Source organism: Apteryx mantelli, chromosome 5, assembly GCF_036417845.1.
Source record: "Apteryx mantelli isolate bAptMan1 chromosome 5, bAptMan1.hap1, whole genome shotgun sequence".
Lineage (NCBI taxonomy): Eukaryota > Metazoa > Chordata > Aves > Apterygiformes > Apterygidae > Apteryx > Apteryx mantelli.
Window position 1 is genome coordinate 4,065,579 of NC_089982.1, and position 14,161 is coordinate 4,079,739.

Here is a 14,161-nt window from a genome sequence, read left to right on the forward strand (position 1 = left end):
ATCCCACAGGAACAGCAGGGATGCCTCACATTTGCTAGGGCTTAAAGCACTGCCAGAGAAGCAGAAAACTCAAGTCTGGACATCTTAAATAGGGGCCCCTAGTTCTCTGCCAGGTCGCACATCTGTTACGGTATCTGAAACACAGCGAGTGGGGCATCGGGGCATTTTCCAAGCTATGAAACTGAGGAAGGGTATAAATCCAAGCAAACTGAAAGTTCTCCTGCCACAGCTGTACATTCCCACCCCTTTTGCATGCCAGCAGGCATGTTCATCTGACCCTGCCAGGACTTAGTTCAGGGAACTAAACCAACATTTAACCCAGCAAAAATAAGTAAGTGTCCCTGTTGGTTTAGCTCTCTGAACCACCTTTGCGTGGGCTGAGGCAGGCCCCAGTCACCGCAGAGGGAGGGCAAGACTGCACAGCTCGTCATGAGATAAGGCAGCAGGAGTGCGACAGCCCTGCCCCAGATCATACTGGACAGTTGTGGAACCACACCAAGCCTCAGACACAGCATCCAACTTCTCAGAAATAGGGGATCAAGGCCTTAAAACAAGTGATTTAAGTGATCAGCAGTAGGATCCGACTTCAGTATTTTTAGCCTCTAAGTTCTGCGAGGCAGCTGGACTGAATATAGTACTTAAAGGATGGGGTACCCCTACTACTGAGCTATAGTCTTTTATACTTAATGGAGATGATTACTTCCAGAGCCTGGCTCTTTTTCGAACACCTCCTGTAGCACAAGATGACTTGTCCCTTCCTCTCCTCTGACAGCAGTGGGGCAGCAAGCATGTGGCTCAGCTGAAGACAGCTATGCTCTAGGTGCTAAAGTAGCTAGCAGCTCCACTGCACACACAGGATATGTTCTAGGTAGATGTACTCTTATTTGCAGACCAAGAGTGATCATGATGCACCTTTGATATCAGCTGTGAAATACAAATGAATTAATAGTTGTTTCAAGGATTGTGGAAGTCACTTGAGGCTTGGGAAAGTTAGTTTAGAAGAATGTCTATGTGCTTCTAAAGAATAAATAATGTGTGCCTTGAATAAAGTGTACCCACTGTATTTTTAAGAGTGCAATGTAACATGAGCTGTACATTACTGTTGCCAGTATAAAAGTATTTGCATTTAGAGTTTTTTATACTTTTAAAATTATTTTTTAAAGATTTAATCAAACTCCTATTGTCTTATCTCACCAATAAATTCACCAGAACAAAATCTTTACCCCTACCCAGCCCCCTAGACTCTTCGGGGAACAGTTTTATATAAAATGAAATATTAAGACTTGGTTCTTCTTCCTCCATGCAGGTGTGCCTACCTCAGAGCAGGTGCCAATAAAGACCGAACAGGAAACTATCCACAGTCCAGGAGAAAGACCACTCGTGGCCCCTGTTCCTAACCAAATAGTACCACTGAGTCAGGAATGTACTGCCCCTGCATCAAGAGCATCCAGAGCAACAAAGGGTGAGGAAAAAGCAGCTTTTGCTCCCTTTTTATACTGAAAGTTATTTTTAGGAGACAGTGAATTTATTGCAATTTTCAAAGGTTAAGGGCCACATGCACCAAGTCTCTCCACTCATTTTAGGCTCCTGTAGCTATCAACATCATAAATATCATCAGGTCCTGTTTCCAACAGCCTCCTTCATTGCAACCTGAAGGACTGGTGTAAAATTCAGGCTTCTATTTAAGATCAAGCCAACAAAGTGCTGTGAATATTCCCACTTTTTCCCCCTCCCTTGCTTTTCCTCTCTACTCCCAAATTAAGATAGTTCTACACTGTGTTGTTACACTGCAGCCACATTCTCTTGTAAACAAAGAGACAGAAATTGGAGAAGGGCAAGTTCTCCAGAGCAGGGTGCAACTTTCTGAGCAGGGCCTGACACTTTGTAGCCTTAATCCTAATTGGGGGCCTTCTGACGCTACTTAGCAGTAACAGACACTATTCCACAGCTGGATGCAAGCCAGACTGGGGCTTTTTCTTCTAAAAACCTAACATAAACATAATATTCTAAACAGCATAGGAAACATTTACAGTCCATGACCTGACACTGACCCCAACGTGTTAGCTAAAGCAGGCAACTGCAGACCTTCAGTACTGCTAGTGCAGCACAGGGCAGGACTCAGGGCTGCAGCTTACTGCTACCTAGCTGCACAGCCTAGCAGCTCAGATACTTTAACCCTCTTCTCCTGCTGATGTGAGTCAACAGGACATTAGGCAAGCCCAGAATAGAAATGAAAACACAGCAAAACAAGCATGGCAAACAAAAGAAACACATGGGTTTAGCATCCACTCAGTAGGGCCTTAGTGGGGGTGGTCTGTTGGTGCTATTACTGTGCAGACTGCAGTGGTAAACAGAAAATACAAGCTCTGGCTAGGAAGCTGGGGGTGGCCACAACACATCTTAGAGGGCATCTTCTCATTCTCTGGTTTTGAGATTTCCCCTCCTTTTTCTCCAGAGTTTCACAGAAGAGAAATGAAGAAAAGAATGAGAAAGAGGCAAGAGGGGCTGGAAAAGGCATGAATCAACCAGTAATACTGCAAGCAGGGACTCTCAGCAAACCCTTGAGAAACAGAAAGCTACTTGGGGAGGTGGAAAGGAAGAATTACTTGGCCTTGTTTTAGCCTTTGAAATCCCTTTGGTCTAATCCAAAAAAAGCCAAGACTTTTCAACTGGTGGAATGAACTGAAACCACTTTTATTCAAATCATTTTAGATCTGTACAACGAAACTCATAGCCAGGATTCCAGGGCTATTTTGAACCTTGGAAGCTTTTTTGAAAGCAGTAAGGGGGTGAAGGGTAGGAATAAAAGAAAGAAAAATTTCAGTTTCAGCTCCTACTGAAATCTGCGGAAGAGAATTTCCAGAACACCTCTCAAAATCTGTAAGCAGCTTGGGTGGTTGTAAACTGGGGAGATGTGACTAGGTACAGAAGCTTTCATGAAGCATTTCCACATCAGTATTGCCTCCATGCCACTTGCAAACAAAAGGGACCCCACTAGAGCAGTCTATTGAGAAATAGTGTGTCAAGGGGGAGAAAAGCAGCACCTCAGTAAGTCTGCAGGCTACTAATTGCTTAAAATCAAAATGCCACCTAGAAAACAGGCACCCAGTCTTCTTCATATAAGCTACTACATTATGATGAATGTTCATGCTTCCAACTGATTTAAGCAATCACAAGCCCCCAAGTCTTGGTAACAGTCATCTGGGGGCAAAGTCCACATTGGCAACATGTCATCCTACCCTGCTGGCTAGCTGCAACTGTGTAAAGTACCAATGATTTCTGTGGCTTTCCATTAAAGAGCAACTCTGTCATTTCCAGCTTGCAGCTTCATCTCATGTAAGAGTTTCCCTACAGTTACATCCATCTTCTTTAATGAAGAAATAAAGGATATCGCTTTATATTCAGAATTCTCATATATTTTTGTGTTGAGCAATGATTTTTTTCCACAGCATTAGAACTTTCTTTTCATGAAAATATTTAAATTACTTTGCAAGGATGGCGCTGCTCCGCATGTACTAGGTTAGAGTCACAGCTTTTTCTTAGTATGAAACTGAAACTTGTATGTTGCTGTGAGAAGTGGAAACTTAGTATTTCTTTACTATACCTTGCCTTCACCATGCAAAGCGATTCATTTGCTAATAGGATAGTTTTACCCCTGTGATCACCAATGCTGTAATTCATGATAACTTTAGCCCTCAGCCTTAATAAGTATTCTGCAGAATAGACAGATGCCCATGCTAGCTGTTTCATCAACCACACAGAAGACACCAAAAGACACTTTTACTAAAATAATCTCTCAAAAGCTATCTGGTCAGAATGTATAACCCTTTAGATAAAAGTTTAGATTGCTGCGCTATTCTGCAGCAGAGTCCCATTTCTGGCATTACTACATTAACGGTAGATAATTAACAGAGATAGATCAACCTTCCAGCATACAGAGGTGACATTAAGCCAGTTGCATTTGTCTGAAATCTGTTTCCTTTTACATCAACTGGCCTACAGCTGCACTGTTTCCAAAGATACAAGGAAATATTAAGAACACAAACTTATCTAAAGCCTCTAAAGCCTTGATTTATGTTTGCTATCAGTTAGACATACATATCAAACTCTCTGCCTAGCTCAAACCTGCTAAGAGAGCCCCAGCATTCCTTCAGGATGTGAGATGCCATGATGAGGTGACAGGGAGAGTTTCTGCATTCACAGATGCCCAGCTGGTTCCAGAAATTTTCTATGTATTCATTATTCTTGAATAACACTATTTTTTTCCAAATACATGCACAAACATTTGGAAAAGGGGTAAAAAGATAAAAACTTGTACTTTTTACTCACTAGATATGTAAAGTCTTAGATCCACCTGAACTACCAGGCTTTATCTGCCAAAAAGGTCTTGTTAACAGCAGCATAATCTTCACACAGAACCCCTGCTACTCTTAGCATTAAGGAGACATGGAGACTAACCCTGGAAAACAGTTGAGCTGGCAGCAAAACACCTGGTGTTTTATATGCATGAGCATTCCTATAACTATTAAGAGCAGTGGGAAATTAAGGAAAATGAAAAGCTAGTGTGAGCAGATGCTGTAAGAAAGCAGTGGAGTGAGAGAGAAAGATCTTGACTGCTGGTATTAAATTTGATCTCCGCAAATCAACTGCTCTTGCAAAGAATAACATTTTGAAGGAAAGCTGTTGGAAGCATTCTAGCAGAAGGCAGTTCTTCACTGCTGCAGGGAGATGGCTAGCTCTAGTCGAAGCCCAGGGAATACAGCACCAAACAATCCTTGACACACGCAAGCTTTTCTTACGAGGCTCAAGAGCAGTTCTTGCGTTCTGGGTAGTGCAAGAAGCTTCTGTGCTGCTAACACTGGTAGTGACAGCTGACAGATCAGCACTCCCTGCCCAAAGTTCACTTGCCCAGTTTGAGTGAGTCCTTTTACTGTGATCCTGCCAAACACCTGCTCGGACCTCTGGTAAGAAGCAGCACTAGACTGAGAAACCGTCTGTATCAAACACAAATTCACACTGAATCAGCTCACTCCACTCTGCACAACCTCTAACATGAATACATTCAACCTCTATATCAGCAATTCAGAAAATTTTGAAACATGAAAAACAATTTTAATCAGCCACTTGACATGCACAGTTCTTTCATATAAAGTCCTCTTTAGGTTACTTGTAAAATTTTACCTAGGTTAAACTACATTCAGAAAATTTTAAAGGTCTGCTAATGAATATTGAGAGCCATTGTGAATTTTCAGGTTGTCCATCATCGTTTGCTTAACTGAGCAGAGGCCATCCATAGAACAGACATCCATTCAACAGAGAGGCACAATAAGAGCAATATAGAGATGCAGCCATATTTGTTAATTCTGGCCCTGACACCTGCCAAGCTTCATCTGGAATTTTTGGCAAGGTCTCACAAAGCTGTATGTGTTAGCATTAATAACACCATTCCAATAATTAGATCTGAAAACTTACTTTAAACCCTGAGGGCCATCAGATGGCATTCCAGCAAAGTACTGAGGCTAATACTATTTTTATATGCTACTTACTTTGAAAGTATAAGCATGATGTTAACACCACACTAACGTACCAGAATGTCCTTGCTCAAAATGTCCTTGCTCAGCCTTTAATTTTGACAGAAGACAGTGCTTTTGATTTGCCCTAAATATTTAATAAGTGATCCTTATCACTAATTAGTGATCTCAGTTAGATTCTGGATTCTAATACTGCCACAGGGAAATATTCTTCAGTTGTTATTTAGAAGCAAAAACTTACTGTCTGCTTGTGCCCTCTCTAAAGGTAGCCTACTCTAAAGGTAGTCATCTTTTCTCCTGTTTCAAAAAGTTTTTCTAAAATAAGTTCTTAAAAAAAATTAAATAAGTTAGGTAGTTTACAAAGCAGTATTATTATTCTATAAAATTATATCTACAAACTAGACTGACTGTAAAACTATATACACCTTCCAGAAGATACACTGCACATAAGACTAATTCCCAAATATTGGAATAATTGTGTTGATTCCAGCTTTTCAATTCCATACATCTTCGTGTCCAAGTGCCCAGCCTAATGGCTGCTGTTCCTGACTACAGCTCACTGAGAAGAAAAAAAGGAAAGGGGGCAGAAATACTGACCAATAATGATAATTAAATGTAAAGACATTCCTAAATGTTAATAAATTATAATCAAGGATAAATGATTCTAAGTAGCCAACAGCTTTCGCAACAGCTGTATTGAAATACTGTGCATTTACTATTTCCAAAGCTTAAAAATTAAAAGCTTTTCTAGTTCAGCAGGTTTTTTATTCTAATCTCATTTCACTCTATCATCATCAGGAAAAAAAGAAAAGAACTATCAGCTCAACTATCCAGTGTTTAAAAGATAGAGAAAATCAGGTGTTGTCACAGATGCTTCTGTACTGCACCTCTTCCTCACCACAGCAGCAAAGCTAGTCCTTAATTTCCAATTAAATAGATTCTTCATACTTAGATAGCCAAGCAACCGATTGAAGATGACCAAAAAATAAAAATAAAAATAAAAATTCAGTGTTCAGTATAACTCAGACTTGCACTGTGGACAGGGGTACAGCAGAAGCACTCACTATAGGAAAGTGGTACCAAGAGGAGCAGCTGAGGAAAGTGTTTGCTGTGACGAACCTTCACGGCCATTTGCCCTTCCTCCTTTCAAAGTCATCACTTCCTACAGTGCTTTTCATTGGGTGAGGGCAGAAAGGCTCGACCACGCCAAACATTTTCTTGTTCTTGGAGACAAAAGTTTTATTGTGAAAGTGTTGGCTCAGCTCTCCGCTAGAGTTCCACTTTCCCCTATTGCAGTATTCCCCAAAGAACAGTCTTAGTGTCAGTAACGAACAACTCCAGCTCTCTTGGCTTCAGGGGAGCTATGCCAATTTACACCTGTTGGAGACTTGCCCCTTATGTTGCCATGTTAAGACTGACATGAGATAGCTGCTCTAAGATACAGCGTTACTAAGAGTGCAGAAGAAAGCGCCAACATAATGAAACAGTTCATCTGCTTCCATGTGGGATTTTAGACATTTGGATAGATTATTCCTCATGTGTAGATGGAAAGGCTGAAATTCTAGTTTTAGAAGGAAGTTACATAGGAAATGGATTTGAGATGTTCTCAGAACACCAGGAATATCATAAAACAGCAGTTTCCCCAATTTTTGCACTCTTCTCTAAGCAACACTTAATTTGCACATGGGGATAATTTGTTAGGTTCACTGTTCTTCTTACTTTCTTCAGCTCCCCATAAATTAATACAAATCGTGTCTTTATCATAAGGACCGTACTGGACATTCCATTTCATGGAGTGACCAAGCCTCCTTTTGAGAAAACAGGTATGAAGAAAACAGGAGCAGATGAAACATAAATCCAGTTTGTCTTCAGTGCAAGCCACTGACTTTCACGGTTTGTTTTAATTAAGGCTTCACCAAAAAGAAATATATAGTACCATCTTTAATAGCTGAAAATTAGCACACTCCCTTCAAAACAAATGGTCCTGGAGTGACTTTTGCACCTCTACCATCAATTGTCTTCCTGAACAAAGTAGTATCTCACTGGCGGCCCTGGCAAGTCTTCATCTCCATCAGTCTCTGGAGCAAACGATACTGTCAAATCCACATACTTTTTATCAGCAGATGGTTTCACAAGCTTTTGCATCCTATAAGGAAACGAAGAACAGTTTGTTAAGATACCAGAAGGAGTGGTGGTGGGAAATCCGTGCCAGACTAAGATGAATTTCATTCCTAGCAATGAAGTCCAACATTCTAGAAACCAGATAAAAAGAGGAGAATGAACCTATAATAGTTAATATAAACACACAAGTTGTTATCATACCTGAGGTACAACAAGTGGACTTCTACTTTTCTTGCCAGACTTCTCAGCCTGTTACTGAGCTATTACATTGCTGACTAACAAGTGCTCAATACAAAAGAGAAGATAAAATGTCCGCGTTAGGATGGGATTCCTCAAATGCATTATTTTTCTTTGGTTTCCTAATAAGGAGCAAAGCAAAATCAGCTTCTGCCACAGGATTTTGGTCAGCAGGTATGACCAAATTCCCAGTCTACCAACAACGGCTGTTTTTTAATACCTCTTCTCCAGAGTATGATTAGGAAGATCCACTCCAGTGCAGACATTAGATATGAAGTTCTCATGGAGAGTAATTCTGCTGAAGTTAAGACTTTCCATATCCTTGAATTTTGACAGTGAACAGCAGTGAGGTGGGGGGGGAAAACAGCCAAGATCTGGGACTTGTTCCTTGGTGACCACAACATGAGCTTAAACAAGGTAAAGCGTCATGTGTTAGTGCTGCTTCCCCCCTTCACTCTCTGCTGTCTCTTTATTGTAGCATAAGCCTCAAAAGCTACAGTATTTTATTGTGCAACCTCAAAGCAATAGCTGTAGTGGAAGGCCAATCCACATCACTTTCATTATAGCTTTGGATGTCTCAGAACTATTTCCCTGCTAATTTGATCTTGCAGTACCATTTCACGAGGCTAGTTCAAATGCTAGGATGTTTTGGGAACACAGTCATTCAATTCTAAACCTCAGAAGACATCTTAGAGAAGGATCGCCCTTCTAGGCATGCCTTGGTGCCCAGGACAAAAAGCTGCTTTCCCAGAAGTAACTTGCTCCCTTGCAAACACAAAGCGTTGTCCTCTTCTCAGAACAGCTACTGAGGAAGTAGCTCATCCATTTGCATGAGGAAGCCCTGACTTACAGAACATGGCAGAAAACTATGTATCTAAAACTTGCTCTTAAGAGTCTGCTACAAGTCAATCCTGTAATTCTGAAAGGAAGACAGAGTCCTGCAACACTTCTTGTCATACTACAGCAAGAGTAAAGATTTTAAACACTTTAATAAAAATAAATAAATAAAAACCCACACCACACAAGCAAGACTGGTTTCAGTACTACCTGTAACAGAACCCCCAAGTTGCTGCAGCTACATACAAAGCTTGTTGTGAACTAAGTCTCAGGATAACAGAAAATCCTAATAGTTACAAGAAGGCAGCTTCACACCATGCCTTCAACCTTATTACAGACAGCACTCACTCAAAATCATTTATACAGCTGTCCTTGACATCCCTTAGCTGAGGTAGGCTATAAATTTACATCTTAGCATTACTATCAAGCACTCTATAGGAAGCACCAACTTAAAGGCTCTTCTCCCAACAAAGCAGCTTGCCCATAAGGCATACTACTTTCCCTGATACTATCCACCAGCAGACTTTTGAAACAGGCTTCACCTGGGGACTGAGCAATGCTCTAGCAAAGACTCCCTGTGAGCAATGACCAACATACACTTCACAGAAGCTGTTATGAACAGAATTTGAGCTAAAGAAGTTCAATCACCATATAAGGAAAACTAAAACCAGGTCAGATGCGGCTGTTTATTTGCAAAGGCCTACCAATTAGAAAACACCCCCCTGCCCTCTCACCTACCAACCCTGCAGTTTGTTATACCCTGATTTCCTGTCAGTGAGCAGTACTGAAAAGCCTTGCAGGCTTCTTCATTTCTGCAAGGGCTCAAGTAAGCTAAAATCTCAAGGAATTACTATGTACTGGACAGACCACTGCAAATCTCAGTCTACAATCAGATACATTAACTCATTCCTGAGTAAGCGTTCTCATGCTTTCACAGTTAAGCCGCTAAATACTACCATTGGTTCTAGGTCTGTCTCAAAAAATTTCAAGCAGACTTCTGCTTGAACCAGGGGGCAAAACAAGTCATATTCTTTCCCCAAAGCATTCTGCCAAACTTTTCCGAGTTTCTCATGCTGGCATTCATCATTTTGCAAGTCTTCTGTCCTCACCACAAGACTTAATTCACTTTTTAAGAAGAAATTATTTTTTTATTCCCCTCTCCCACTTTCTTTTAAAAATAGAAACCACTTTGGGAGAAAACGGTGCTATCAGACTCATAGATTCATGATAGAGCCAGTCAACATAACTCGAAGGTGCAGTCACATCCCTGGATCCACTTTTCAGTTATACTTACGTCAGCTTTAATCTTTTAATGTGACCTGGCATCACAGGAACATACAGCATTTTGACTCCCTGTACAACCATAGTTGGTTCAATTCCATATTTCTCCTGGAATTCACGAATTAAAACTTATTAAAACAGTATGCCATGTGCACAAGCCAGCAGATCCAACTAGCACTCATACTACAGCTAGCTGCTCAAAAAGCACAGAATCCCAATCAGAAAATATGCTAATGCATGGAAGATGACAGTCTATTAAGATACATTTAAATAAATGGAATTACCAAAGAATTTCAAAATAGGCTTGGACATATTTACTGAGAGAATTATGCTACCATTCATATTAATTCTTTCTAGAATTATTCTGGTTTCAACAATAACTTTACAAAGGCCTAAACAAAAAAATCTTTCCCTTCACTTATTGTATTAAACCAGTACAATAGATGATATCTTACTCTGACAGCATTTATGAAGTCCAAGAGAGTAAAATCCTCTTTCCCATAAATCGTCCACCTGTCCCAGATTGTAAATGATATCCCATTTCTGTTTTAAAAAGAGAAAGATTGTTTGTTACTCTACAGAGTGAACTCAGGCATTTCCTTTAAACATATATTGAAGAATTGCTGTCTCTTCTGGTGACTTGCTGTTTTACCTCAGCAAAAAATCTCTTCCCTCTCTGCTGCCATTTCTCCTGCCCTTTGATCTGGCTATGCATAAAACACTTGAAGTTAAAACTCTCAGTAAACACGACATCAACTGGGAGCGAACTCACTGAGCTTTCAGACCTACTGAAAAATAGGCTTTACATTGAGCAAGATAAAGAAGTGTGTTCAGTCTGAGCATACAGGACGTTTATTAATAACAGTGTTGCGTGTCTACCTTGCCTAGATTTTTAGAGCCTAGTAACAAATAGCTTCCACTGAAAACAAAACCAAACCCTTAAAACCACCAGTTTTAAAATTAGGACAGAAGAATGTATGTATGTGCTGCATTTTCCAAACAGGAAGTTCTTGAGCTATGCAGTGCAGGACAACCTTGCTAGTACTCAGAATATCAGTTACAGCTTTAGTAGTATATAGTAAATGGATAATCGAGTTTGATAGTAAGCATTAAGTGATTCATGATCTTGCAGGTTAAAAAACAAACAAACAACCCCCCACACACACACACCCAAAACTTGAATATCTACATATCTGTAATGTTTAATTGCAACATGACCATGAACTTGTGGTTGCATCGTATTTCTTCTGTATCAGTAAATGAGGCCTAAATATGATTATCTGAAAGTCTTAATACGATTATCTGGATTTAATACTATACAAATCTTGCACTTGATATAATGTCACACTAAGGGTCAAACAGCGGGTTTCTAGAATACCACCAACTGTCCTTCCTACCTTATTTCAGTTCTTCTTACTTCAGCAGTTTCTGTGAAGACTATTATTGGAATGGCTAAGTTCAGAAAACAGTTCTTGTATGCATCAGCCGCATAGCCACCCACAACTTTGATGAGTTCCAGTGCAACCTGCAATAAACACAAATCAGATGCTTCCATGAGACCAAACACGTGACCTAAAACCTGTGTTATCAATACCTCTAATTTAATTAAGAAGCCAGACAACTGCAGAATAAGATGTACATGAGATTGGCCTTCGTCCAGTCAGAGTAAGACATGTCCACAGATGCTACCCAAATATGCTACAGAAACCAATAATGTTACTGCAAATCAAAATATTTCAATGTGCAAGAATGTTTCTAATGGAGGACTCTTCCAAATTCTTTCATCAGTGACAAATTCAAGATACTTCCACAAAGTATGCAGTTCCATTAAGGTATATGGATATGAACCACTGCAGAGTAGATCCTTTCCAAACTTGACACTGGCACTCATGAAAATTAATACGAATTGCAGAAAACAAACCAAAATGCCAATCTCCAACTCCTCTTTCTGGTCGGTGAGTCAGGAATAAAAGTACTGTGGGTTTACCACAGCTAGAACCAATAACAACCCTTCGAACAGGTATATGATGAAAAAAATTTTTTTTTGAAGTTTTAGTTTTCATATGGCATGACAACTACTCCTATCACTGAGATACCTCTCACCTACTACTGAGTCTTTGGGGGAAAAAAAAACCTTCCTGGCAAACACTACTACATGAATTAAAACTGTAAGACACAAGGGTATTTCAGATTGTCAAGTTCCACACATATATAATGCATATCTTCATGTTCGCCCCTTAACTGGTAAGGTATGTGCTGCCTTACACGAAGGGTGCATATATTTTTAAGTAGCAGAACAAAGAACAGTTCCAAGTCTTATGATACTGCTTTAATGTGGTTCTGCTATACTCATAATTCCAGGCTGCTCTCTCATCTTGCAAAGATGGAAACTGGTAGGAAGCATATGCAACACCCGCTAGCGAATAGCTAAGACTGATTAAATACAGCTCTTTTGCCTGTATTACCAAATGAAAGTCTGGGCACAGAATGAGCATAATAAAAATGCAGCTCCTTTTTTCAGGGAGAGCCCTACTCTCCCCTGTTAAAATTCAGAAGTCTTCCTAGATCAACACAAGATGCCCAGTTTGCAATTCCACTGACCAGAAAGAATTTCCCCGTTGTTCCCTGGCTAAAATTGAAAAGCCTCTTCAGAGGAGAAACAGTTGCATTAAAATACTCACTTGCAGGAAATTTTCAGTACACAGAGTTAGTTACAGCTACATACAGCTTTAAGTGCAGAAGCTACTTATCTCATGAATTCGGTTTCAGAACTCACAGACATTCTAGGCCACAAAAACACCTCTGTTCACCTTTGGCAGAATTCCATACGATTTATGTGAAAATATTTATGACAAGTTGCACTGATAATTATCATCGTGGAGTGAATATATCATTGTGATCTTCAATGATTTAAAAAAACATTTCTTTAATGGAGCTCTGTCAGGATAGCATTAATCAATACACAGACAATACTGCTTTTAATCATGGAAAAGTAACAGGAATAAACATTCATTTCAACGTTTTGCCAAAGTTCTTGTAAAGCAGCTTCTCAATACAAAACTGTACTCACCAGCCCTGACACTGTAGCAGTAGCTGTTGCAATTGCAGGAATGATCTTTCCAGCAATGCGCTTTGTTTTGAACCGATCTGCTGGTTCAATGTTGTACATCTTGGCTCGCAAGTTTGATGCAGCTGTTATGAAATCTATATGCCCATTACTATCGTCATCTTTTTCAAAAGAGATGGGCTTCATCTGCAAGTCACCTACTCATGGAAAAAAGCAAAAGTAGTCATCAGAAAACTGAAGGTGTCCTGAACATAAGGTTCTACTTCTCTACAGCTTAACAAACTAAAAATTTTAAGTATTGGAATGTGGTGTAGGACTTCTAACTTGCTTTTCCATGCTAGAAGGGGAAACACCCCTCCCAACGCCAATGACAACAGTTGTTAGACATGAGTAACAAAAGAGAAATAATGAGAATGTAAGAATTTATTTTCCTTGCAACACCAGGAATAGATTTTGGGCTATCCTGTGTATGTTTCTTACTCCCCCTACCTCCTTTAGTTCCCTCCTTTGAGAATTCCCTCTGTAAGCCTTGTTAGTCTGTAACAATTTCAGTATGGGCTCAGGCACATGAACGGATTATTCTCACTACTTGTTCTTCGGTGGTAATTTGACTCGTGGTAACTAAAAGCCCACGTGCTTTTAGTGTTGGAGAGATGGTTGAGGGTTGACCCTCTGTGGCTTAAAGTCAAACTAATCTTTCTCCCCTGTAGTCATGGGCTACGAATGCACACATGCAGTAGTTACTCAGTGACCTTTTCATGTGGCCAAGCATTGAAATTGGATTTAAAGATCTACATTTTAATATATCTAGAAGATGCTGAAAAAGACCATATTAGCTTTCACAATCAGGATAATTTCAGATTGATTCCTGTAAGAAATAACTCTTAACCTTCTCATACCAGAATTTCTTTCAGTCTATCTGGGATCTAGTTGGGAATCCCATGGGACAGGGCCCTAGAAGGAAGAGGGGTCCCAGAGAGCTGGTTAATATTCAAGGATCACCTCCTCCAAGCTCAAGAACAGTGCATCCCAATGAGCAAAAAGTCAAGCAAAGGGGGCAGGAGACCTGCATGGATGAACAAGGAGC

At 40.1% G+C, this 14,161-nt stretch overlaps 1 protein-coding gene across 2 annotated transcripts in view; it reads right to left on the reverse strand.

The window, feature by feature from the left end:
• Positions 1-2,673: 2,673 nt before the first annotated feature.
• The window catches only part of UBA6 (ubiquitin like modifier activating enzyme 6), a 40,779-nt gene continuing 29,291 nt past the window's right edge, over positions 2,674-14,161 (reverse strand). For both annotated transcript variants that reach the window (XM_067297311.1, XM_067297312.1), the window contains 5 exons: positions 13,078-13,271; positions 11,405-11,532; positions 10,463-10,550; positions 10,021-10,115; positions 2,674-7,677 (listed from right to left, as the gene is read on the reverse strand). In XM_067297311.1, coding sequence (XP_067153412.1) covers positions 7,542-7,677; positions 10,021-10,115; positions 10,463-10,550; positions 11,405-11,532; positions 13,078-13,271 — 641 coding nt within the window. In that variant the 3' untranslated portion in view covers positions 2,674-7,541. The remainder of the gene's footprint in view (positions 7,678-10,020; positions 10,116-10,462; positions 10,551-11,404; positions 11,533-13,077; positions 13,272-14,161) is intronic.